General features: G+C 47.1%; 1 protein-coding gene across 1 annotated transcript in view; it reads right to left on the bottom strand.

Annotated features, from left to right (window-relative positions):
• ACVR2B (activin A receptor type 2B) overlaps window positions 1-26,168 on the bottom strand; it is a 104,693-nt gene that overhangs the window by 9,843 nt on the left and 68,682 nt on the right. The window contains exons 2-10 of the mRNA XM_038174264.2: window positions 23,007-23,214; window positions 13,937-14,046; window positions 12,435-12,586; window positions 10,977-11,120; window positions 9,759-9,902; window positions 8,779-8,927; window positions 4,520-4,634; window positions 2,675-2,813; window positions 647-777 (exon numbers count right to left, since the gene is read on the bottom strand). Coding sequence (XP_038030192.1) covers window positions 647-777; window positions 2,675-2,813; window positions 4,520-4,634; window positions 8,779-8,927; window positions 9,759-9,902; window positions 10,977-11,120; window positions 12,435-12,586; window positions 13,937-14,046; window positions 23,007-23,214 — 1,292 coding nt within the window. The remainder of the gene's footprint in view (window positions 1-646; window positions 778-2,674; window positions 2,814-4,519; window positions 4,635-8,778; window positions 8,928-9,758; window positions 9,903-10,976; window positions 11,121-12,434; window positions 12,587-13,936; window positions 14,047-23,006; window positions 23,215-26,168) is intronic.

The following is a 26,168-nucleotide window of genomic DNA, read 5'->3' as shown; positions in this document are numbered from 1 at the left end:
TGGGAGGTTTCATGATCTGCTCACTTTCCCAGTCTGAAAAATCAGCTCTTTTATTAAAAACACTCATTTGAAATTATCTACCTCTGGGAAACCCATGCTGCATTTTACCTCATTGTCTGTTTGCCTTCATGTCTAATTAATTTTCCCTCAAAAAATTGCTCAAGTCTTGCATGCTATCTGGCTTGTGAGGAACATGTCTCTGATGGTATGGATCATTCTCTCTTCAATAATCAAAGGGACTTTATTTTCCATTCTTTAATCATATTAAACGAGTCCTACTAAACAAACGCACAGCACGCCACGCCACGTTCCTCGTTCACTTTTTTTGATTTTAATCAGCCAGTTTACCCTCCAAATACAAAAAGGGACAAACAGAAAGGGGAACGTGAAGGTCCCGTGCAAGCCCTCATTCCCTGGCTCAGACTCTCTCTGCAGGAGGCCACTGTGCTAGGACAGCACCTGGGAGTGGTGAAGACACAAAGGTCACCTGCAGTTTAGTTTGTGCCTCAAGGCACCTCAATCCTGCCAGATCACTAGAAGATTTCCCTGCTATTTTTCCCTTTGAAGCTAACACGTGATGCATAACCACATCCCTCGTGCCCCTCATGCAAGAAATAACTTCCCCCATTAACCAGGAGGGACGTACGGGGTGTTTCAGCCAATGATCCTTGAACACGGGGCGCATCTTCTTGTGAACCACCACTTCTTGCAGGTCCTCAAGGGATGGGTGCTGACCTATTTCTTCTTCAAAAGGCAGCATGTATTCATCCACCGGACCTGAAGTGCAAGCAGAGAACCAGATTAGTACAGAAACAGCCTCTGTAGAGCCACAGCCTCCACAGAGCCACATCTTCCTCGTGTGTAAGCTGTGGCTCCAGTGCAACCTCAACCCACTGCAGCAAAATAACCTAAAGAAAGGTTTTGGCATGAGCATAAGTTCACTTTAGGCACTGACTAGCAAGGTCAAACATTTACAGTGTTTGTAATCTTTTCCTTTGTGATCTGGCTTGTTCATAGATTTAAGTCAGCCCTGATAGAGTAGAGCCAGATGCACTTGTCCCAAGTACCAGCTCCTAACTGCAAAATGATTTCTGAATGCTTTTGTTATATCTGTTACAGCTGTGAACTGCTCTGGGCCACAAGAATGAGAAAACTATTCTGAGTGCCAGTGCAGACCCTGGACTGCAGCAATAACTCCTGATCACTGAAACGTCATTTGGCCTTTGGCAATGTGGAGATGCCCTCTTAGAAAAACGCAGCCCAGCTTAACTAATGGGCTTTCTCAGGGTGCTCAGTGGCATTACGTATGATTTCTCAGTAGCGAAAAGTGACCTCTTGCAATAGTGGGAGTAATTCAAGAGGGTCTTTCCAGAATAAAATAAAAGAACTGACCACTTCAGCTGGTCATGAACTGCGACACCAAGGAAATGATGTTTAGGTACTCTGAAAATAAACAGTCACTAAAACAGCTTATCATTATTCTTGTTGACACAATGCCAGTCAGTAAAACAAACTGAAGTGCTTGTTCCAACAGATGGCATGATAATGCTCATGACCTTCCATTCCTCTTCTTCAAAGAGGAATCAAGACTATAAAGAGCTGCACTGGTGATCTCCAAGCCGAAGCTACTGATAATACAACCATGCTCACCAACTCGAATTGAGTCAACGCCCTGTTTCTGAAGTTACACTCACTGCCTTTCAGCTTCAATGAGCAAGACAAGGCCTGCCTGTCAATGAAGTCAACAATGCTGACCACAACGATGGAACAGATCTGTTAAATAAGGTTCTGTACAATATCACTTCTGACCTAAACGGGCAGATGGGGTTTGGAGTAACTCTCCCTCAGCCCAAAGAAAGCCTTCCCTCTGATTTAAAGGTGCTGTGTATGACACTTGGAGTATCCTGGCCAGCTACTTCCTAAGCACAGTTGAAAGGGGATCACAAAAATAAAAAGCAAAAATCCAGATAGATATCTGGGGGGCCTCAAATGAGAAGTCTTATTGCTGCATCTAACAGAGACCTGCAGAGTGATCCTGGGTACAACTGCTTCACCCCGCTATGCTCTTACTTCCCTGCTCCTCTGGCATTTTATTTGGTTAGGCAGGAACTTTTTGAAGAACCACACTCCTAGGCTCACATCCTAATTATAACCAAGCTCACCTTTGCTCCTACAATGTTAATGTCAATGTCTGAAGCCCAGGTGAGGTACTCTTAATTCACAAACTTCATATTCAGCCCAGAGCACCCATATCTGCACAAGTAGAAGTTGCAGCAGGCAGCCTTGGAGCTACTACAACAAAACGATAGCTTCCCTGACCAGAGGCAAGGTCCTGCAAATAGCAAGGATGTAACCGAAAGCAGATGGGCTACTTGGACAGAAAAGATGACCCATTTTGCAGCATCATTTTAGGATAAAACCCCTTGTGAAAGCGGACATGGTGAACTTTGATGGTATTAAAAGCACTTTGAGACTTGAACACTACAAAGATTGTTATCCACAGAAAATGACAGTTTATATTATAAATGAAGCAAATGAAAAACAGGTTAGCAGCCTAATAAGAATATGCCATTGATTTTTTTTATTAGTTATCTTTAACAAAGACAGCATGGTTCTCTGGGCCAGCGAACCATGCGGAAACAGAGCCTTTCCCGGGGCAGATCTTTATTCTTACCATCAACTGCTCTACATCTGGAGACTAACTCCCACAATACCAGTCCCATTGCATACATGTCTATTCTCAGGAAGGCGTCTCGTTGGAAGTTGATTGCTCCCTCTAACACTTCGGGAGCCATATACCTCCTCGTTCCCACCTACAGAGAAAGAAACAGCTCGAGTTAAATTCCAGTTGGGTCCGTCAGCCTCCGTTGGTCAGAGATGAATGACAGCTGCTTTCATTAGCCTTAAGGCTACTTCTGCTAAATTTGCACCTCGCTCAGAAGACAACCAAAAGGGAGCTGTTTCTTCTGACACCGATTCTCAGTAAGTTCACTTGAGCCTAGATAAGCTACCTGAAGGAAAAGCCAAAGAGCATGGCTACGTGTGTTGTATACATTCAGCATACAATATAGGTCTAACTCAGATGCAGCGAGGCACAGCGAGTGGGGATGAAATCCTCTGCGTCCCACTGCATCTTGCTCCAGCAGCACATGCTGGAGGAGAAAACGCTGCCTTTGGAGACACACACACAACACCCCGAGGTCAAGCCAGACTTGGTTATTGCAGTCGGTGAAAATTCAATCCTCTTTCTCTAAAAATATATATGTAAGAAGAAAAAAAAAAAGAAAAAAGTAAAAAAAAAAAAAGAAAAAGAAAAAAGAAAAAGGAAAAAGAAAAAGGAAAAAAGAAAAAGAAAAAAAAAAGGAAAAAAGAAAAAAAAAAGAAAAAAAGAAAAAAGAAAAAAGAAAAAAAAAGGAAAAAGGAAAAAAGAAAAAGGAAAAAGGATAAAATCAATGTATTCTGAAATGGTAGGAAAAGGAAAATTTGCAAAAATTTGCAAAAAAAAATTGCATGTTACAAAACTTCTCAGATATTTATGGCTATATATAGGGCAGAATCGTAGCCCATGATGTAGGAGAGAGGAGAGCACAGCAAGGTGAAAAGCACCTTTTTAATATGGGAGCTGAAACGCTTTTAATGTTTTTCTTTAGGGGTTTCTCATCTGATCTTGCTGTTACCTGAGGAATTGGGCAGAGAAGGAAACAGAGATGTAAGAAAGCATGGGAAATGCTGGAAAAATACAAAGAAAGGTAGCAAAAATGAGGAAAGCTGTGAGGACCCAACCTGAGGTAAGGGTAATAAAGGAGATGGCATTGGAGACATCCATTCCTAAAACCCAGGAGGTGCCCGGAGGAACGGCTGCCCTTGCTGCACCCCTGCCCAGAGACAGTGAGGGGCCACTCGCTGCAGCTCACAGGTGGAAAATCCCAAACTGATCAAAACGCAGGAAATTGTTCACACAGTGCAAAGCCAGCACGCAGAGTTCACCGTTGCGAAAGGTCACCCTGGCAGCGAGCCTGGCTGAATTCTTAAAAATAACTGAATAGTTTTAGGAGTGTTAATGTTTAATACTGAGGCAATAAAGAGACATCACGTCCCGTGTTTGAAGGGAGAAGTCGCTTGCCACCAGGGCCAGGCCAGACTGCACCTCTAATTGTTTGGAAAGTGCCTGTCTTGGAGGAAATTAAATGCACAGAAGTGGCACTGCAAGGAAAAGGTGCATGGGGGGACAGGGGAGATGTCACGTTTGCACCAGCATGTAGGGTTGGGTTCCCATCATAAAAGGCCAGGGGCTGAGAGCTGCGTCTGGGCTCAGGATTGCATGCTGCTCCTGTTCCCTTAGGTCTCGCTTTGCAGGGTCATGCTAAGGGAAAAAAAAGGTGCTTTCCCCCATATGAATTACGCAAGGAAGAAGAAAACATTCCCGTAATCTCCCGGCCTCCAGCCTGCATCTGCACAAACCGCCTCCACGCACGAGAAGCTGACTTTTTACGATGTTATTTTTAAAGATAAAGATTACCTGTCCATGAGTGTCCCCTGGAGGTTTTCCAGGTTCAAACCGTACAGCTAGACCAAAATCGGCCAGCACCGCCGTCAAGTCGTTCTTCAGCAAGACGTTTTTACTCTTGAAGTCCCTAGAGAGAGCCAAGAAGCGAGTTTAGGAGGCTTTATCATGGCACGGGTCTGAATCACAGCGCAACACACCACTTTGTAACCTCTATGTTTAGCAGCCCTGGGTGGATCGGCTCCTTTCTTCCTTCCCCAGCTGGCAAATTCAGCTGCTGGTGTCCGTGAGATGCCACCAGGCAGCCCTGTGCTGCTGGGCTGGGACCTGACCTAGCCCAGGGAAGGTGCTGAGGCCACTGCTGCCACCCTGACCCCGATCACGCACTTCTTTGGGTGCTTTTGTTGACTGCCATCACCTGCTGGAAGCAGGGGTGACCGAGGGTGGCACAGCAGCGGTGTCACGGGGGTGCTGGCAAACAGTTTCACTGAGCGCTGTCCTCACAGGGTGTGAAGGTCTCCAGCACTGCTCTCTGCAGGAGCTCACGCTCGGCAGGAGGGTGATTTACAGCATGTTTCGGGCACATAACCCTGAGCATCCTCAAGCCCTGGGTACCGGGGGAGTGTGATCAGACCTTGATGCACCGCCTGAACACGTGGCGGTGCCACCTCCTCTCCCTGCCCAGAGGGGAAGCAGGGCACAGGGAGAGCAACGGGGAAAAGGAGGGAGAGAAAGCACAGCTTCAGGACAGGCAAGCTGCAGAAGTCCTGAGGAAATTACCAGCAAAACGAAATCCAGACAATGAGTTTCCCACCCACAGCATGTGTAGGCCTTTGCACCACTGGATAACTCCGTATCCCTCCCTTCCCTTCCAAGAGGCATCAAGGGAAGAAAAAAAGGGCTACATATTCATCCCATTTAGAATAGAATTAATAGAATAGAATAGAATAGAATAGAATAGAATAGAATAGAATAGAATAGAATAGAATAGAATAGAATAGAATAGAATAGAATAGAATAGAATAGAATAGAATAGAATAGAACAGAGTAGGACAGTTCCAGTTGGAAGAGACCTATCAAGATCACCAAGTCCAACTGTCAGACTACTTTGGGGCTAACCCAAAGCTAAAGCATCAGCACGAGCATTATCCAAATGTCTCCTAAACACTGATGGGCACAGGGCATCAACCACCTTGCTAGGAAGTCTGTTGCAGTGTCTAACTACCCTCTCAGTGAAGTTTTTCCTAATGTCTAATCCAAACCTCCCTGATGCAGCTTTGAGCTATTCCCACGTGTCATTAAAACAGGGAAACCCAGGACCAAGCCTCCCTTGGGCATCAAAATTACAATTCTGTTTTAATTGCAGGACTGGCTTCCCCTGGGTTGGAAATAAAGCAGGGGAGGGGGTGAGCCCCCACGGAGACGAGCTGCCCACGCAGCTGAGCAGTGGGTGTCAGCCTTTGCGGCGGAGAGGCTGGAGCTGTGCTTGAAGATGACTTCAAGGGGACATTTGGGTCAGCCCCGTGCTGCAGCACTGCTGCTTCGGGGCAGCTCAGGTGAGTCTGCAGGAGCCGGGGAGGGGGGGCTGGATGGCACCGAGATGACTAAACCAGCCCAGCCTTGTTCCCTGGGCTCCCCGCATTTTCATCTGAAAAGGAATGTTTGGCAATATAATTAAATTACAGACCTTAGACAGCAGATGGCAATTGTCCTGTATGCTCAGCATTATAATTTCCCTATCATCAATTCACTCGGTGACCCTGCTGATTGCAGGACATTGCAGGCCTGCACAAAATAATTAATGAGGGCAGATACAATTGTTCCGCGCTAGAGCGACCTGTCAAAATTCCTTGGGAAGAGAGAAACTGCTGGACCAGAGAAAAGAGCTGCTGCCTGTGGCCGTGGAGAAAGCATCACGTGCAAAACCCATCCTGTGTCACCCAGCCCTGATTCTTAGCTCAAAACATCAGAAGGTTTGTCCAGATTGCAGCAACACAGCAAGCTATCCGCAGCACGATGGGCATTGCTGGCTCGGGGATTAGTGTGGGGGAAGTGGGTTATTCCCCTTCCAGCTGTGAAGCCTGAGAGAGGAACACAGCAGAAATCTGCCTGCTGTGGCCACGGGATATCTAAAGACACAGGGCAGTCTTGTAGAGCCTGCGAAACATTTGCACATCTCTGTTACACCTAAAAACACCCCTAACCTGCTACCTGCCATCTTAGAGACCGGCTGCCTCCAGGCTGTAGCAGTTTCCCCACAGGCTTAGAAAGCAGCCATCGCCCAACGACACAGATAAATGACTTTGCTCGGTCAGCGTTAGGGGATTACACCCTCCAGGATGGTACAGATTGTGCACGAGATTTTCACAAAGCTGTGGCTCAGCTGGGACTGCAGAGGAATTATGCGACGCTCTTCCCCATTTTTCCATGCTTTCCTTCTTTCCACGGGCACCCCGAGCTGGCAAGAGTGAACTCAATGCAAACACACCCAGGACTGGGAGAAAGGTTTGATTCAACCCACGCCCAAGAGAATTCCCACCAACACCATTAGTAGGGACCCTAAAATAGTTGCTAGTAAAAAAGTGGCCTGAAAAGGAGAAAATTCTCTTTTCAGTCTCATCCTTGAAATCAGGGAACAAGAGAGCGAGTGGACAACAAGTGGTCGGTGCATTAACCTGATTTAGACACCAGAGATTTTATTTTCTGCTTCCACGTGGGGGCACTTTAGCACCGACGAGCGATCCCATAACCTCCATCCCGCTGTGCCGGGGCCACTGTCCTAGGAGTTTGCTCAAAGTCTGCAGAGCAGCGACTCAGGGAGTCCCACCTGGCCTTCCAGCATCTTCGCAGGCATCGTGTTAACCCGTTCAGTGACTCCCCAGCTTTAAAAAGCATTCAGCATTGTTTGTTTGTTTGCAGCACAAAAGAAAAGAATGGGGTAATCCAAGGAAAATCCACTGCGTCCTGAAACCCCGCTTCTGTAGGAATGTATTCGGTTCACCCGAGTGGCACGCTCTCCATCTTTTATCATTTATTAAACGGATGGGGACACTAATGAGCACGATCTGTTGCTTTAAAGCCTTTCTGTAGCTTTTCCCTGCTCCCCACCCTCAGGAATTTTCATGCATACACCGCAGCCTTTATTTTCACGGGGACAAATGTCAGGGCCATGGGGTCAGCCCCAGGAGCGGCACAAAGGCAGCTGCAGGCTCTTTCACCAGCCCCCAGCTCCCACCAACTTGAAGGTTCGGGGGGGGGGGCCCACGGGGGCTGGGACATCCTTTTAAAAACAGAGATCGTCTTGCCGTGTAGGAAGACGGCCCCATTAGGTTGGATGCAGATTGCTGCAGCTGGGCACGGGGTTTAAGAATCTCCTCGATGAAGGGCAGTGGGGGAGCACGGCTGTGGATTACCGCCCGCAGCCACACAACCCGCACAAATCCCTTGGGGAAAGCTCCCCCTCCTGCCCTGCTGCTGGCGAACGATTCGGTAGTGATGGGGTTGGAAATGGACGATCTTTTAGGTCCCTTCCAACCCGAACCATTCTGTGAATCTACGAGGTTTTAAACCAGGGCAAAGGACGTGGGACTGCAGGGATGGGCGAGGGCTAAGACAAGCATCGCTGCAACAAGGCTGGTTTCACCCTCTTCATTTGGGATTCCTGCTGTACCCACATATGGAGGTCTTGGGGTCACAGTGCCCTTCCTCTGCTGTCTCTCATAAGCACCCTGGTGAGATTTGGGCACCATAAAACTACCGTGAAAAATAAATAGCAGCTATTTTCTACATTTCTACATTTTCTCATCAGAACACAATGTTCAAAAGCTCTGTGGGAAGACATACAGTGGAGTCAGTCTAACACACGTAGGGAAGAACACGGTCCAAACCTTCAGATGGCCACACAAATACATTGGACTATAATGTAACTCATCAAGCACAGACTCTTTCAATAGAGGTTCTCCAGCAACCAAGCTCCCCTTCCCTACACACATCAAGAGAAGAGCTGAGGGCAGAGGGAAGCGCCTGCCCTTCAGACATTTGCCATAAACCACCACCAAGCACACATGCTGCTTCACAGACAAGATGCTGATTACCTGCTCTTTGCCATTTCTGATGTGGGTGAAAAAATTCTTGTCTTAGCATAGAATTTTGGGGGCTAAAAGGCATTCGTTTTCCAAAAGCACAATCTCCTCCTCTGTTTGACAGCATCATTTCAAAGAGGTTGTGAATACCTGAACAGGGAATTTGAAAAGTGTTCACAAAAGAGGCCATACCTGTGTGCTATAGCAGGTTTGTGCCCTTCACCTTTGCACCAAGGGACATCTTCATGTAGGTAGGACAAGCCACGGGCCATGGTTTCTGCTACATGGCAGAGCTCATTCCAGCTGATGATGTTGCCCTTCAGGTAATCCGTAAGAGACCCCTGTAAAACAGGACATTGCATGTTCTTAACCACAGCCTCTGCTTCTAAACTCATCAGTTTAGAAAATGGTTTTCATCAGTGCTTGAGAAACATGAACCTTCATTTAAGAGGTAAAAAATATCACCAGCAAAAGTGAAAATGAAGGAGAATTAAAACCTCAAAGCATTTATGAGTTCTCAGCCCTTGACAGCACAGAAAGTATCTGATCTCCCAAATAAGTCCCAAGTCTACTCATCTGCCAGGGAAGGCTTGGAAGGGACAAAATGGTCTCAAAACAGAGCAAGTCGAACAGCTTAGGAAAAGGGAGAACCTTGCATGCAAGAAGATGTTGCATGGTATCAGCTGGTGGTGGAAATGATTGACTCACTAGGCCTTGAATTAAACAGAGGGATAACGCTGCTGGCTCAACCCCGATTTGTGCATGTTTGTTTTATTTTAAGCGTTAGTCACGTTTGATAACTAAAGCAATCCGTGAAAGAGGAGGTATGCCCTGAGTTTCAAAAGCAAACACGAAGCCTATCTGCAAGGGCTGGGTTGGGATCTACGTGTGCTATGAGACAGCAACCACTGCACACAGGAGCCGTGGCCTTTTGTACCACCTCTCTCTCCCCAGCTCCCACCTTTCTTCATTGTGTGTTTGTGCAGGAGAGCCTTGAAAGCCAAAAGAAGGGCCTCTGAAGAAGAGGAGTAGGAGCAGCCCTCCACTAGCACCAGTGGCAGACTATCTGAACCATGGGGGAGCTTCTGGGAGAATATTAGACACCAAACGCTGCTGCTTCATGCCCAGCCAGCCCTCTGCCTTCCCCAAATGTATGTGCAACGATACGTTACCTTGTCGTGGAAAGCTGTGATCAGCCAGAGCTCTGTCTCTAGGTTTGTCCCTCTTTTCTCTGCTGCGATAAATTGCAAAAGGTTTTCATGCTTCATGCCAGGAGTATTGAAAATCTCCCTCTCGCTCTGCCAAGATTGCTTATCCTAAAGCAGGGAGAAATGCACCATCAAAGATCACTCTTCCCTTTAAAGCAAACAGCCCCTTCAGCTCAGTCAGAGCCGCTCATGTTCCTCTTAATACCATTCTCCAGCGTTTTGATGTGATGCATCCCTTCAAAATGAGGCTGTTTTCCTAGAGGGTAGGTGCCGGAGGAAGAATGGAAGTTGCTGTTCTCAGTCTCCCTTCTCCAAAATTATCCTCAGCTATTCCTAAAGCGCATGTTTGGGTTTGGATTCCACCCCCCTGCCCAGCCTCACTGAGAAATAAGATTTCTTGAGATTTCCAAAGAAAGAAGGCAGAGATAAAGCCTGTGCATGCAGCACCCAGATCTGCATTGTAGCCGTAATTGTTACGACTGCAAAATCTAATCTAGGCTCTATTGAATATTTACTAGTAGGTCACAGCTGGCATGGACAGAAGATGTGCAAATCTCCTTTAGCAACGCTATGACAACAAATACAGGGAGAAAAAATTAACGAATAAGGAGGTAGTGGAGGAGCACAAAGGCGTTTTAGTCATTCTTCTCTCATTTGACTTTTGATTGCTCTACTCTTTCCATTTACCATTCCTAGACAGTCAAGTCAGGAGCATTCAAAGGTTTCCTGGAGTGGAAGACGTGAGCTGAGAGACACGCTGCAGCGCCGTGAGCTTGCACAGCACCAGGGCTGTGCCTCTGCAAGCTGAAAACTGCTAGGTTGGGGTCTGGGTTTAGGATTTGTGTGCTGGGGCAGGACACACAAAGCCAGGGATTTGGTCCTTTGTGCACTTCGGGCATTGCAGACCAGCTTTTAACAACACGGCCATTTGCAGTGATCCCGTGGATTTCAAAATGTGCTTGTTTGCCCTTCTTGCAGCAACAACTACTGCAGGAAGCATTCAGTAATGAGGTAACACAGAGAAAAGTATAGGGGAGGGAGGGTCCTTGAACTCTTTCCCCCAGCAGAAGAGTCCAAATACATCTTTGTAATGGTCTCGAAAACACCTCCACAGGCACTCGGAGCATCTCAGCGCTGGCAGGCAGCCCTACGAGCGAGCCCTGAAGGTGATGCCCTTCTCACCTGAATAGGGAAGATTTTCACTGCCACGTAGTCATTCATCAGCTGAGCCTTCCACACGCAGCCGAAGCGTCCCCTCGCCTTGATCTCCAAGAGCTGCAGAGGCTTTAGGCCAACCAGGGGAGAAGGAGGTGGTGGGCCGGGGTCCTGCACAAGAGAAAAACACTGTCGCAAGTTGAAGTGGGACTGTAGAGCAAAGGGGGAGGAATGGAGACACTGTGTGTGGGGAAAGAGGTGTGAAGAAGGGGCCTGTTATTTCATCCAAATTATGGAAATGTGCTCTTCACAGCAAGAGCAGCACTAAATTCCCTATTTTGCTTTGCAGGGTATTTGTACAGAACATATATAACAACCTATGCCTTCAAGTGTCACTCGGCGTGTCAAACCACTGCCTGTCATCCTCTGGCAAAACCTGAATTCTCCAGTGTTTTCAAAGCAACGGCTATTTCGGGCTGTAAAACACTGATGACCTCAAGGCTACCTCCTGCCAAAAGTAGGAACTTTTTCATCTTTGTGACCCAGCGGCAAAATACACCGAAAACCTCCAACTGCTTTGCACTTAATTAGGAGTGCTTCCCATAGCCCTAGCAGTGGGCAGTAAACAGGTCTGTCAGCATTATAAAGATAGTATCTGCCAGGAGAACAATGCAGCCTCAACATGTGGCAATGGAGCTCTGTCCTATCTACTTTCAGCCTTGAAAGGCTCCCAGCATGGTCTGTACAGGGCAGAGGAAGACGGCAGAGGAAGCTGCTGGCCCCTTCAGAAGAAACCAGAAGGCTCAGGGCGCAGCAGAGCCAGCAAAGACCAGTTCTTGATGGCTTTGGGCTGTGAGGATGACCTCCTGCATGCATTCTCTGATGGCTCATAAAAACTGAGCTTCAACAGGGGAAAAACATCTCCTCTCACCCCATAAAACTGATAGGGGCTTTCTAATCTCTACAATCTCCACTCCTCTGCAAAGTTGGCTGAAATTAGGCAATGGGTTTGACGGTTTGGGAGGAAGGGTAGCCACCAAGCAGGGTTGTGTAACTCCATCCCTTAGGAATTTTGGAAATGGTGATAACCTGGTCTAAACCCACCAGCCTCACAGCAGGTACGAATACTGTCATGGGGCCGACTGTAGCACTGACTTCAAAAAGATGGAGAAGAAAAGTTAGGCCACCTGAACAGTGTTAAATTTGAAGAAAAATGAAGAAATTGTTCTTGATATGGGTGGTGAGGCACTGGAATGGGTTGCCCAGAGGAGCTGTGGGTGCCCCATCCCTGGCAGTGCCCAAGGCCAGGCTGGATGGGGCTGGGGGCAGCCTGGACTGGTGGGATGTGTTGGAACTGGATGGGCTTTAAGGTCCCTTCTAACCCAAACCAGTTGGTATTGTGGATATATAGTGAGCAGCCTCTGTGCCTCCCATAATGTACAAACAGAGGGAAACAACTTGAAGAAGCCAGAAATTTCTCCTCACCTCATTGATGTCAACGTGCCCGTAGGGGGGCTTGCGGTGCCGATACATCCAGAAGGCCAAGAGGATAGCCATTGACAGGACAGCAATGGGGAGCAGAGAGTACACCAGGATGTTGAGCAGAGAGGGTGTTGGTGGAGGCGGCTCGTATATGACTGTGAGGAAAGAGCAGGGAGAACACGGGGAAAGATCTTTTAGAAGTGTACTCACACTGTGAGCTACCTGTCCAGACATAACCCAACACTGCCCTTCCTTCTGCTCCAAAGCCAACAAATCTTAGTGGCATGTCTCTTCACATCCTTGCACAAGGCTCCACCATTTACTCTTTTCCATATTGCTATTACTAACAGTCCAATGGTCCAAAGCACGCTTCGCAGACTGAGCTTCCCCCTGACCTTTATTTAACATGGGCGTTCTTACTGAGAGATCTAAAGGCTGAAAATTTCCTCCTCTTAACCCTTCTGAAGATATGAAGCAAGCAGAGTACGAAACCCCTCGTGGAGCTGCTTTGCCTTGTGCAGTGATTGACAAGACGTCAGTTTTCAGTAAAATGCTGCAGGAGCCACAATCAAATGCACTATTCCCACAGTAGTTCTTGTTCCAAATTACATCAGTGCAGTTGAGACACAAACAATGGGAATACTAAATGGAGCCATGTTGCTATGTTGGAGACTGGGAAGGAAAAAATAGCAAGACTTGCCAAATTAAACAAAAAAACTGTGAGAGAAAGAATATTTGCTACTAGGTTGCTACGGGTACATTAATAACAGGAGATAATAAAAACCATGTAAACAATTAAAAACCTAACAGGAAAGCCCAGGAAAATCTGATAATGGTCTCTGGGAACATCTCAGTAAATGCAGGTAGTTGATAGCAAAAGGAGTCATCTTACGGAAAAGATACACCTGCTTTAATAATTTTTTATTGAACGATACTTGAATGTGAGCCTACAGCAAAAGGAACCAACACTTTTCTATTAGCCTCTAAAGCAGGATGGACTATGACTTTTTTTTTCCTTGAAGTACATCCAAAACCTCACACCCATTCCCTTTTAATCCTCAGACCAACACAACGCTGCATTTCAGCCAATAAAAAGCAAAAACTCTGGATGCCCGAGGTTTTTGGAGCCTTGTGAAATGAAAATTAAAGAAGTAGGTGTCAAAATGCCTTTAGGAGATTGAGTCTTGATGCCCCTTGTGTAAGTTACACTGACCTTTTCCCTGAGGACTTGCAAGAGCCCACTGTGAATGTCCACCACCAAGAAAACCCAGTCCTCACTAGTGATGGACGAGGTGTTGGTACAACACACTTTATCCAGAATTACATTACATTAAGAAACTGTTCTTAAAGAATCTTAGGAGAAGGATTTGGGGATTTTGTAAGCAAATGACAACTTGCATCCTTTCAGATGCATTTTTGTGCTCAGCATCCAGCAACCCAAAGTCATCACAAACTGGGTCAAGGCAAAGAAACCCCCCAATTCCCCATGCACAGCAGTCACTCACCTTCTGGGCCGGTTACTTCAGGCAAGTGGGTGAACTTCTCGTTGCAATAGTTGCCCTCGCAGCAGCAGAAAAAGACTTGAGGGTTTTCTTCTGTGGCTACACACTCCTGCCTGCGTCAGGGAGGGACACACACAGCAGCAAAGGGAAGAGAAAAACAACGTCAGCCAACTTGCGTCTTCAGGAACAAACACAGACATCCCCAAAATCGTCTTTTCCACGTGCCTTGTCCTGCTGGCACAGCCTGGCAGGCTCTGCTTACAGGAAACTCAGCACTCACATACCCCGGTGGATAGCAAAGACCCTTGAAAAGGCCATAAAGGAAACAAATGCTTCCATATGTACCAAAGGCATTAGATGGTGAATAATAAATAACAGCAGGCTTCGCTAAGTGAACGAGAAGCAGAAAAACAACGGAGAGGTGCCTCGCATCCTGAGTTGTGCCTCTCCTGCAGCCTGTACCTATGCTGCTAGGGGTGAGAGGTGTTTGAGCATGCAATTAAGGCTTGTGCCATAAAGCTCGTATGAAGAGGGCTGCGCTAAGCCTGCTCTCACAGGCGTTAGCATCCCTAACTGCACGCGCCGCAAGACACCTGCAGTGCCTCTGATTGCTGAAGGCAGGAGGGAGGCTGGAGGTTTGTTGTTGTGTTTTTGTTTTTTTTTAAGTTTTATCTTCAAGTGCCATCTCCTTCCCCTTTAAAAAAAATCCTATACCTGCATGAAAGCCTTTAAAAAATTCAGGTTGCAGCCCTCACGTTTCTTATTTCCCCTTTATCAAGGCAGCCTCCTCGGCGCTGAGGTTTCCCTCCTGTTGTGGTTTAACCCGGCCGGCAGCTAAACACCACGCAGCCGTTCGCTCACCCTCCCCCCTCCCTCTCCGGGACGGGGGAGAGAAATGGAAAGTGAAGCCCGTGAGTTGAGATAAAGACAGTTTAATAAGACAGGAAAATAATAATAACAAAATAATAATAAAAATAATAACAATAATAATACAATGATGATAATAGGAAAGTAATAATAGTATGTACAAACAAGTGATGCACAATGCAATTGCTCACCACTCGCTGACCGATGCCCAGCCTAACCCCGAGCAGTCCGGCCCCTTCCCCCCCAGCTAGCCACCCCTATATATTGTTTAGCATGACGTCAGATGGTATGGAATACCCCTTTGGCTAGTTTGGGTCACCTGTCCTGGGTCTGTCCCCTCCCAGCTCTTACTGCACCCCCAGCCTGCCCGTTGGCAGGACAGAGCAAAAGGCTGAGATGTCCTTGGCTTAGTATAAGCACTGCTCTGCAACAATTAAAGCATCGGGGTGTTATCAGCACTCTTCTCATCCTAAGCCAAAACACAGCATTCCACCAGCTACTAGGAAGAAAATTAATTCTGTGCTAACTGAAACCAGGACATCTATCCACCCCTTATTCCATACCATTTATGTCATGCTCAGGTTACACTCTTTTCCATACATTCTAATTAGTCACCTATAGTAATCATGGTAGTGATAACATACAGTATAATATACTATTTAACATGGTACAATTCAGTTCATGGGCTATTCTCACCCAGTATTAAATCTCCTTGAGGTACACACCGGACCTCTCCGTTCTTTTGCATCACCCACCAAGTGTATCCAGGTCCCTGAGCGAAAACAATTCCACGAATAGGTTTGCCTTTTCCTGAGGCAGGAGTAGCCCAGACTGTTTTACCCAGCATATTTTTTACATGCACTACAGGAACTTTATCCCCATCTACAGTACGTAACAGGTTTGATTGGGCAGGTCCAGCTCGGTTGGTAGATCCCCTAGTATTGACTAACCAAGTGGCCTTTGCTAAATGCGTATCCCAGTTTTTGAACGTCCCAGCGCCCATTGCTTTCAAGGTAGTCTTTAACAGGCCATTGTATCGTTCAACTTTCCCGGAGGCTGGTGCATGATAGGGGATGTGATACACCCATTCAATACCATGTTCTTTGGCCCAAGTGTCTATAAGGTTGTTTCGGAAGTGAGTCCCATTGTCTGATTCTATTCTTTCTGGGGTGCCATGTCGCCATAGGACTTGCTTTTCAAGGCCCAGGATGGTGTTCCGGGCGGTGGCATGAGGCACAGGATATGTTTCCAGCCATCCGGTGGTTGCTTCCACCATTGTAAGTACGTGGCGCTTGCCATTGCGAGTTTGAGGGAGTGTGATGTAATCAATCTGCCAGGCCTCTCCATATTTATATTTCAGCCATCGTCCTCCATACCAAAGAGGCTTTGACCGTTTGGCTTGCTTGATTGCAGCACATGTTTCACAGTCATGAATAACCTGTGCTATAGCATCCATGGTCAAGTCCACCCCTCGATCACGAGCCCATCTGTATGTTGCATCTCTACCTTGATGGCCTGAGGTGTCATGGGCCCATCGGGCTATAAATAATTCACCTTTATGCTGCCAATCCAAGTCCACCTGAGCTACTTCAATCTTAGCAGCCTGATCCACCTGCTGGTTGTTTTGATGTTCTTCAGTAGCCCGATTTTTGGGCACATGAGCATCTACGTGGCGTACTTTCACAGCCAGGTTCTCTACCCGAGCAGCAATATCTTGCCACAATGCAGCAGCCCAGATGGGTTTGCCCCTACGCTGCCAGTTGTTTTGCTTCCATTGCTGTAACCATCCCCACAGGGCATTTGCTACCATCCATGAATCGGTGTAGAGATAGAGAACTGGCCATTTTTCTCGTTCAGCAATGTCTAAAGCCAGCTGAATGGCTTTCACTTCTGCAAACTGACTCGATTCACCTTCTCCCTCAGCAGCTTCTGCAACTCGTCGCGTAGGACTCCATACAGCAGCCTTCCATCTCCGATGCTTCCCCACAATACGACAGGACCCATCAGTGAACAGGGCATATTTCTTTTCATTCTCTGGCAACTGGTTGTACAGTGGGGCTTCTTCAGCACGACCCACCTCCTCCTCTGATGATATCCCAAAGTATTTGCCTTCTGGCCAGTCCATGATCACTTCCAATATTCCTGGGCGACTGGGGTTTCCTATTCGAGCCCGCTGAGTAATCAATGCAACCCACTTGCTCCATGTAGCATCAGTTGCATGATGCGTAGAGGGGACCCTTCCCTTGAACATCCAGCCTAGTACTGGCAATCGGGGTGCTAGGAGGAGTTGCGCTTCAGTACCGACCACCTCCGAAGCAGATCGAACTCCTTCATATGCTGCCAATATCTCCTTTTCAGTTGGAGTATAGCGGGCCTCAGATCCTCTGTATCCCCGACTCCAAAACCCCAGGGGCCGACCTCGAGTTTCCCCAGGTTCTTTCTGCCAGAGGCTCCAGGTGGGGCCGTTCTCCCCGGCTGCAGTGTAGAGCACATTCTTTACATCTGGTCCTGTTCGAACTGGCCCAAGGGCTACTGCATGGACTATTTCCTGCTTGATTTGTTCAAAGGCTTGTCGTTGTTCAGGGCCCCATTCAAACTCATTCTTCTTACGGGTTACTTGGTAGAGCGGGTTTACAATCAGACTGTAATTTGGGATGTGCATTCTCCAAAACCCCACAACACCTAGGAAAGTCTGTGTTTCTTTTTTGTTAGTTGGTGGAGACATAGCTGTTATTTTGTTGATCACATCCATTGGGATTTGACGACGTCCATCTTGCCATTTTATTCCTAAAAACTGGATCTCTCGTGCAGGTCCTTTGACTTTATTCTGTTTTATGGCAAAACCGGCTTTCAGAAGGATTTGGACTATTTTCTTCCCTTTCTCGAAAACTTCCTCTGCTGTGTCACCCCACACAATAATGTCATCGATGTACTGCAGGTGTTCAGGAGCTTCCCCCTGCTCTAGCGCAGACTGGATCAGCCCATGGCAAATGGTAGGGCTGTGTTTCCACCCCTGGGGCAGCCTATTCCAAGTATATTGAACTCCCCTCCAAGTGAAGGCAAATTGTGGCCTGCACTCTGCTGCTAGAGGGATGGAGAAAAATGCATTAGCGATATCAATTGTGGCGTACCACTTGGCTGCCCTCGATTCAAGTTCATACTGAAGTTCCAGCATGTCCGGCACTGCAGCACTCAGTGGTGGCGTGACTTCGTTCAGGCCACGATAGTCCACTGTTAGTCTCCACTCGCCATTAGACTTTCGCACTGGCCATATGGGGCTATTGAAAGGTGAATGGGTCTTGCTGATCACTCCTTGGCTCTCCAATTGACGAATTAGCTTATGGATGGGAATCAGGGAGTCTCGGTTAGTGCGATATTGCCGCCGGTGCACAGTTGTGGTAGCGATTGGCACTTGCTGTTCTTCGACCCTCAGCAACCCCACAACAGAGGGGTCCTCTGAGAGACCAGGCAAGGTAGATAATTGTTTAATGCCCTCTGTCTCTAAGGCAGCTATACCAAAAGCCCACCGGAACCCTTTTGGGTCCTTGCAATATCCTCTTCTAAGATAGTCTATGCCAAGGATACATGGAGCATCCGGGCCAGTCACAATGCGGTGCTTTTCCCACTCATTCCCAGTCAGACTTACTTCAGCCTCCAATACAGTCAACTGCTGAGATCCTCCTGTCACTCCACAAATATAGATGGGCTCTGGTCCTTTATAGCTCGATGGCATGAGCCAGGCCCCAGCACGTTACAATGATTTGTGTTACTTTAGAACTGCCAGAATCATGACACCTTTTTTTCAAGCATTCTGCCAGTTTTTGAGGATTTTGCCATTGTTCAGGGGTGAATTTCCAACACACTGGGGGTGCCAACTGCTCTAGATGCCTGCCCATATCCGCCCATACTCCCTGCCACCCACAACTATCCTGCCCCCGGGCAGATCTCCAGAAGAGCTTCCCAAGTAGTTGTTTAACTTTAAGCAGAACCTGAAGTGCATTCATGAGGCAGAACAACAAGACTATGGTACTCTGAGTATTCCAGAAATATTCAATATCTTGGAGAGCTATTGTGACAAGCTCAGGGGATAAGAGGGTGGTGAAGGAGGAAGGCAGAGTGACCCAGGAGGATACAGGGGTGGTGAAGGAGAAAGGGAGAGTAAGCAAGTAAGGAAAAATATCCTCCCCTTTCCCCTCCACAGATTGACTCCTTAATGGAAAAAAACAATAGGTATAATTGCTAATAGTTTCCAAGATACAGTTTCCAAAGTACAGAGTCGACGATGTTACTGAATACAAATAACAAGTTAGAGTCATGACCACATATTTCATCGTCTCATAAGCCATTGCTACAACACACAGCACCATAATGATCTGAAACCAGGGCCCGGAGAGGATAAACAACACGACAGAGAGTAAATACGGAAAATAATGTACTATAATACTCAATTTGGAAAACAGGCGCAGCAAAGTTGAGATTAAAGCAATCAGCATTATGACAAGTGACTATTAAGCAGGTCTAATCCTTACACCAATTTTAGTTTAACACACTCTGGTCAGATCTGCCGTTATCTCAACCTTTCGGGCCCCACGTTGGGCGCCAAAAAGGCTGTTGTGGTTTAACCCGGCCGGCAGCTAAACACCACGCAGCCGTTCGCTCACCCTCCCCCCTCCCTCTCCGGGACGGGGGAGAGAAATGGAAAGTGAAGCCCGTGAGTTGAGATAAAGACAGTTTAATAAGACAGGAAAATAATAATAACAAAATAATAATAAAAATAATAACAATAATAATACAATGATGATAATAGGAAAGTAATAATAGTATGTACAAACAAGTGATGCACAATGCAATTGCTCACCACTCGCTGACCGATGCCCAGCCTAACCCCGAGCAGTCCGGCCCCTTCCCCCCCAGCTAGCCACCCCTATATATTGTTTAGCATGACGTCAGATGGTATGGAATACCCCTTTGGCTAGTTTGGGTCACCTGTCCTGGGTCTGTCCCCTCCCAGCTCTTACTGCACCCCCAGCCTGCCCGTTGGCAGGACAGAGCAAAAGGCTGAGATGTCCTTGGCTTAGTATAAGCACTGCTCTGCAACAATTAAAGCATCGGGGTGTTATCAGCACTCTTCTCATCCTAAGCCAAAACACAGCATTCCACCAGCTACTAGGAAGAAAATTAATTCTGTGCTAACTGAAACCAGGACACCTCCCCATTTCACGAGGTGTTAGGGGGCTTCCACGTGCCAGAGCAACTCCACTTCCCCCCATCCTCCCTCTCCCACAGATCGATGCAGAAGAGATGATTTCTGCAGGGCTCCAGCAGTCCTTTCTTTCTGTTTCTTAAATACCCACTTCCCTCCCCTGCCACTTTTCGTGGCGTTGCCCTCTGCTTTTAGTTATTCCGCTCGCAGAGCCGCTCTCTGCAGAGAGCTGTATCAAACTATTTCCTGAAGACCGGCTAAATTATATGCATAACTTCCTTCCTTCAACCACTCGGAGGAAGTAGCAAAACAATCATATGTGTTTGACATTATTACTCATTTATGAACCCATGCCAAGCCTCCCTTTCTGTGGTATCGCTGACATAATGCCACGAGGAGGATGGAAAGGGCTCTCTTAAATCGCCACGCAGGGTAGTTGTCAGGACTTTATTCCTTTCGGGGAAAAAAAAACAAGGCAGTTTTAGCTGAAATGCCTCATGCCAGGCCTCAGCTGGGAAGCACTTGGTTGGTTCAGGGGGGCTTTTTCTTTTTCGACTTCAAAGCAGAAAGCAGCTATTTGAGTTATTCAAATGGACACAGATATTTCAACAAGTTAAGCAATGCTTCCAGATGCTTTTCCTTGAAATCAGATAACAAGCCATTTGGATTTAAAAGCATCGGTATTGGAGTCTTCAATGGCAAACACATCCTTTGCTAAATCTGTTGGTTAAGAAATCAAGCTAATGAGTGAAAACAGCCTGCTCCACATCTGCAGTTCATTATCCCCGTCTTTCAGTTGGTGCGCGCTCAGGGCAGCCATCCAGGTACATCTGACATGTTATACTTAGCAAATATTAGAAATGATACAGTGGGAGAGAATGACACATTTTTCTATGGCAGCGAGAGCACGTTTCGAGGCAGTTCACGTGCTCTTCAAGGGAATGTGAGCACGACCTCTCCGGTGGGGCTGTGTAAATAAACAAATAGCACCCGGTTGATTTTTAACCAGTCCCTTTCCCCTACAGCCTTCAATGCCCGTGTGCCTTATTATAAAGAGCAGAGGAAGGAGCCCTCATCCTCAGCATCCTGATTGCTGCTCTCCTGCATTCGTCACCTTCCCGTGACACAGTTACATGCCTGCCTTGTAACACCAAGTGCTGCCAATGTGCTAAGCCCAGAGATGCTGCAAGAGGACCCAGCAGGGCCGTGTCCTGCATGCAGGGGACACTGCAGGGAGCTCCAGGTGCATCGCCCAAGGAGCTCAGCACCCAAGAGCTCAGCATCCCACACAAAGGTGCTGCAGATGAAGACAGGAAAGGCATCAACACAGCACTGCTGATTGCAAAAATCATCTTTTAAGCTGTTTTTGCCATTGTGGGATGCGACGCTACCTGCATGAAAGACTGAAGAGGGCACTCAAGGGAAAAAGAAAAAAAAAAAAGACTCGATTTAAACAGCCCTTATTTAATTAAAGCTAACCTTTATTTCAAATGCTGCTTTCAACACTTGCACTGTTTGCTAATTCTCAGAACATCTTTTAGCTCTGCCCTGAACTGCGACTTTGAAGAATCGGGCTGCAGGATAATGGATGCTCAACCCCAGGGCTGAGAAAAGGCTTGTGAGGAGCCCTGGAAACTTTTTACCATTGTAACGGAGCAACATGTTATGACAAAGATTAAGAAGCACTACATCCCTGCACGGAGGCTCTCAGTGACAATACAAGTGTCACTGCGAACAAGAGCAGGCACTGAAAGGAGAAATCTGTTTACAGTAAACACTTCTGCTTGGAAATACCGAGCTAGAGTGACCTTCTGTTCTCAGGAGGATTGGCATTAAAAAGACTAATGGGCTAAGAAGGATTGATTTATCAGTTAAAAATAAAAAAGTTAATTTTATACAGAGCCCAACCCTGCGACTGGCAAGGGAATAGGTGTGGTAGGAAAGCAAGCCTAGAGCTAGTAAGAGAAGGAAGATGAGGAACTAACTCACAGCTGGGACATGCCAAGACAATGGGCACAAGACCAGGGACACCGTGCAATGACTAAGGAAAACTTCTGGTCCCAGCTAAAGCTGACAGCTTAGGACCTGGTGTCCTAAAACCTTTAGAATTGGAAGCTAGAAAAACGATGCTGTGATTGCACGAAGGTGACAGCAGCTTATGCTGGTGTGACACCGAGGGAAACCATTGAATTTTGTATTCTGATCCTCCTTATTGATAGGGCTGGGCTTTGTTTGGTTGGTGTTTGTTGTTTTGTTCTCGCTTTTAACAGAAACGCTGCCTGAGCTCTGAACTACTGAGCATTGTCCTTTTGAACCGGGAAACTTCAGAGGGCCGTTTTCTTCAGCTGGAGTTATTTTCCCCTCTGTAGAATTGCATTAAGGGAAATGAGAAAAGACTAGCTTATTCTCCCAGCTATTTAATGAGGCTGGAGCCTTCATACTACAAAGCTGCTCTGCTTTTCAGCTCGTTACTTGCAGCAACACGCAAACATGAGCGTTACTTTTGCTGTCCCACTCTTTCTCCCAGCCTATCTCTTCGCTCAGCTGAAGAACAGCAAAACTTTTTGCAACATCACAAATGCCAGAATATCTCAACCTCTAAACACCCCCAGATATCTGTAGTTTTTTTTCTAGAGAGCTCCAAATGATTCCAAGTTTTCCTTTGTATCGCCAAATGCTCTTGGAAGAACATATTGCTCTTCGTTTGATGGTACAGGACACGTTTTTCAAAGCATGCCAGAATTATCAAAGCTTTGCTAAGGGAAAGAAGAAAGAAAAAAAAAAACTACCACACAACAAAAAAACTTAAAGTGCATTTTGCAGCCTCTATTTAGAAACTAAAGTGACAATTTTGAGAGCTGCATTAGCAACAGAGGTAATTACTGGGGATGAATGGGCCAATTGACTTGGACCTGCTTTCTTTTCCTCGATGCAAAAATCACAAGCTTTTGCACTTAGAGCAACAATTAAACCTGTCTTCAGGGAAACCAGTTAGGCTATTACCTGTCGTAACAGTTGAAGTCGTCTAACCAGCAGCCTTTCTTCACCAGCTCGATGGAGCCCGAGTTGTTTCTCCAGGAGGCGTAGCAGTGGAGCCGCTTGTCCTTCTCCCCTTCGCAGCGCTCCACGCCGCTCTGGTTGGTCTTCTCCAGCTCCCAGTTGGCGTTGTAGTAAATGCATTCCCTCGTCTCCGCCTCCCCGTGGCCTGGTCCTGCAGCAAAAGTCAAAGCCCAAGCATGTTCAAGCAAAATCATTCACAGATCTTGGGAGGCGCATCTCCACAGGGCCTTGCTTTGGGTGACGCACGCGTTGGTATCAAACTACACATGCCATAGACGTGAACTTCAGCACAGCGTGTTCTCCTTTGCCAATTTGAGGTGGAGAGCAGGGATCAGGTTGGCCTCGGCTCACACCAGGAGCCTGTGGTGAAGTCAAGAGCCTCACACAGACCCCAAGGCCCCCTCTGGCCAGTGCCTCAACCACAGGTCCCTAGCACGGGGAGGTGGCACGTCAACCCACACCTGGTACTTTTTAACCACAGAAGGCCTGGTTAGGAAAGAGAACCTCCCAGGGTGCTGCTTGCCACGTGCTGGGCTGGCACACAAGGTAGTTACAGCCTCCCTCTCCACCGCTATTTCAGGAAACACCAGCTAAAAATAAAGGGTTTATTATGCGGGTAGGACGTAACTGGGAATGGAGAATATTCATCCTGGAGAGGAGGGCCAGACCAGTATCCAGTCCACACCTTAGATCCCATTTCAGGCTTATTTCACTCAGCCTCCTGATGCTAAATGCCATTTTTTTATCACATGTCGCCTTTCCACCAAAGCAAGACCCTCAGCAAAAGCAACTCCATTCCCCGAACAACTTTGGTCACCCCACATGGACCTCTGGCTACCACAAACCAAGGACGCTCCATACCCTGTCTTTTACTTGTATCAAAGGACCAAGGAGTTTTTGCAGTCCCTAAAGTGAAGCAATTCCTCCACAGCCATCAGACTGCAGAGCAGAAACACAATTATAGATACACCAGTTTAAAAAAGGAGTTAAGCAAGGACATGGTGATATCCGCATGTGACATAATTTGTCTTAAACCTTAGAAATCCTCTCTTTATTTGGAAATACTCTGCACCACAGCATTTTGATGATTTGTTTAAAATGAGAGGAAAGAAGGAAACCAAACACACGAGATGTAAGCAGATAGCCAGAAATAGCACCACGAAGCGCGTGGCTTTGCGAATCCTGAGATGTCCTGCAGCCATCTGCCCTTGGGATCACCCATCCAAGGCAAGGGCAGACCTGGCTGTTACACTGATGGATCGCAATCACAAAAAAATGTAGGTATCCCAATAAACTGTGTTGACAATTGGGTAAAAAAACATGAATGGGTCCCGCAGGATGGTGAAATGAAAGTGCTGTGCTCCCAGAATAGCCAGGGCTTTGCAAACCGCAGAACTACGCTTCTGGCAGGAAAATTTTGCAGTGTTTTTACGACTCTGCCTTCTCCCAGTGCTGTGTGTGCAACTTTTAATGTTGGGTTTAAGGCGGTCAGGGCCACGTCTGGATGATCTAAATGCAACCTCCTCTCTGATTCTTGCTCTACAAGGCAAAGCAGACACTTCGGAAAGGTCTCTAAAAGGTGATTCAATTTGGCTTTCAGGAGACATGGAGCAGCGAGTGGCTTACAGCTGGCAGAGAAAACACCCAGCCAGGCATGGGCACCAGCTCCTTGCCTTGATGGCAATCAAGCTGTCAGTGCAGCCTTCTGCTGGCCACAGGCAGCAGGTAAGGATTGCACAGCGTCACAGCATCCTGCAGCTTGGAAAAGATCTTCGAGATCATCAGGTCCAACCATTGTCCTGACCTACCGAGTCCCAACACCAAACCACGTCCCTTAGTGCCACTTCCATGTCTCTTAACACCTCCAGGGATGCGGACTCCACCACCTCCCTGGGAAACCCGTTCCAGTGCCTAACCACTCTTTCCATCAAGAAATTCTTCCTAACGTCCAATCTAAACCTCCCCTGGTGCGATTTGAGATCATTTCCTTGCATCCTTCCCTTGTCACTTGAGAAAAGATGACCCTGTACAGGGCAGAAGCATGACCACAAGAAGTGTGACTACAAGAAATGTGACCACAAGAAGAGTGACCACAAGAAGTATGACCACGGTTCCTGCGTGGGCTGGGGGTGATGTGCCCAGCCTGCTCCCAGTACTGACACACCTGGCCTCAGCTGTGGGTAAAATTCTTGTGGTATGGAGCAAACCCATTGGACTGGAAAGATCTCTCTGCATTTTGAAGAGGTGTTCGATTCCTCGATAACTCTTTTTTGGGAAGAACGTTTCATCTGCACCGTGGGAGAGACTGGAAGGGAGGAGGGGTACGAGCAAGTCATAAAGCTGACTTCAGGAACTGGAAATTATATTCAAAGCACACACGAACAAGAGCTCAATTTCAATAGCACCTGCAGGTTTTATCGGCACTTGCAAAGCTCCATCTGAGTTTTCCTCTGACAAGTTGCTTACTATAATAAAAACAACCTACCAATATCCCTCAACACGGAACAGTGTCAATATTGACACTCCTTGTTAAAGCCTTGATATTTGTTCTGCTGCTACTTACGCTGCGCTTTGTTAGGGCAGATTAAGCGTTTTTGCTAAATAAGAGTTAAATCAGCAGGAAAGCGAGGGAGCATCGCCTCGTGTGCAGAGGGGCTGATGTCTTTTTATTTATAAAGGAATGAGTAAATATCTTAGCTTCATTGTAATACTTAACATGGCTTCCAGCTGATACTTGCTGGAAATTGGTCCATTCCTCGAATCCCATTTTGTGACATCGTTCCCATCAGCCCAACCCAAATCCTGCTTCTGCACTAGATGGAAATTTCCTCTCCCTCCCCCAACCAAATCTCCCAGAAAGGAGGAGATTTAATGAACCATTTGCCTGGGAAGCAGCCCCAAAATCTAATCCCAGCTCAGCTACCGCTGTCTGTAACCTCAAGCAATATCGGGCAGCCTCTGCTTTCTCCACCTGGGCCGATGCAATGCACAAAGCTGCGGGGAGATTTGAGGTTTCCACTGTGCTTTGAAAAGAGAAACTTCAGCCCGCTAAATCCTGAGCTCAGCCCAGGCTCCCTTCCCCCAAGACAGTTGTCTTTTCTGGAA

The sequence above is a fragment of the Anas platyrhynchos genome, chromosome 2 (assembly GCF_047663525.1).
Source record: "Anas platyrhynchos isolate ZD024472 breed Pekin duck chromosome 2, IASCAAS_PekinDuck_T2T, whole genome shotgun sequence".
NCBI lineage: Eukaryota > Metazoa > Chordata > Aves > Anseriformes > Anatidae > Anas > Anas platyrhynchos.
The sequence above is the reverse complement of the archived record's forward strand: the minus strand, read 5'-3'. Positions and strand labels throughout refer to the sequence as shown.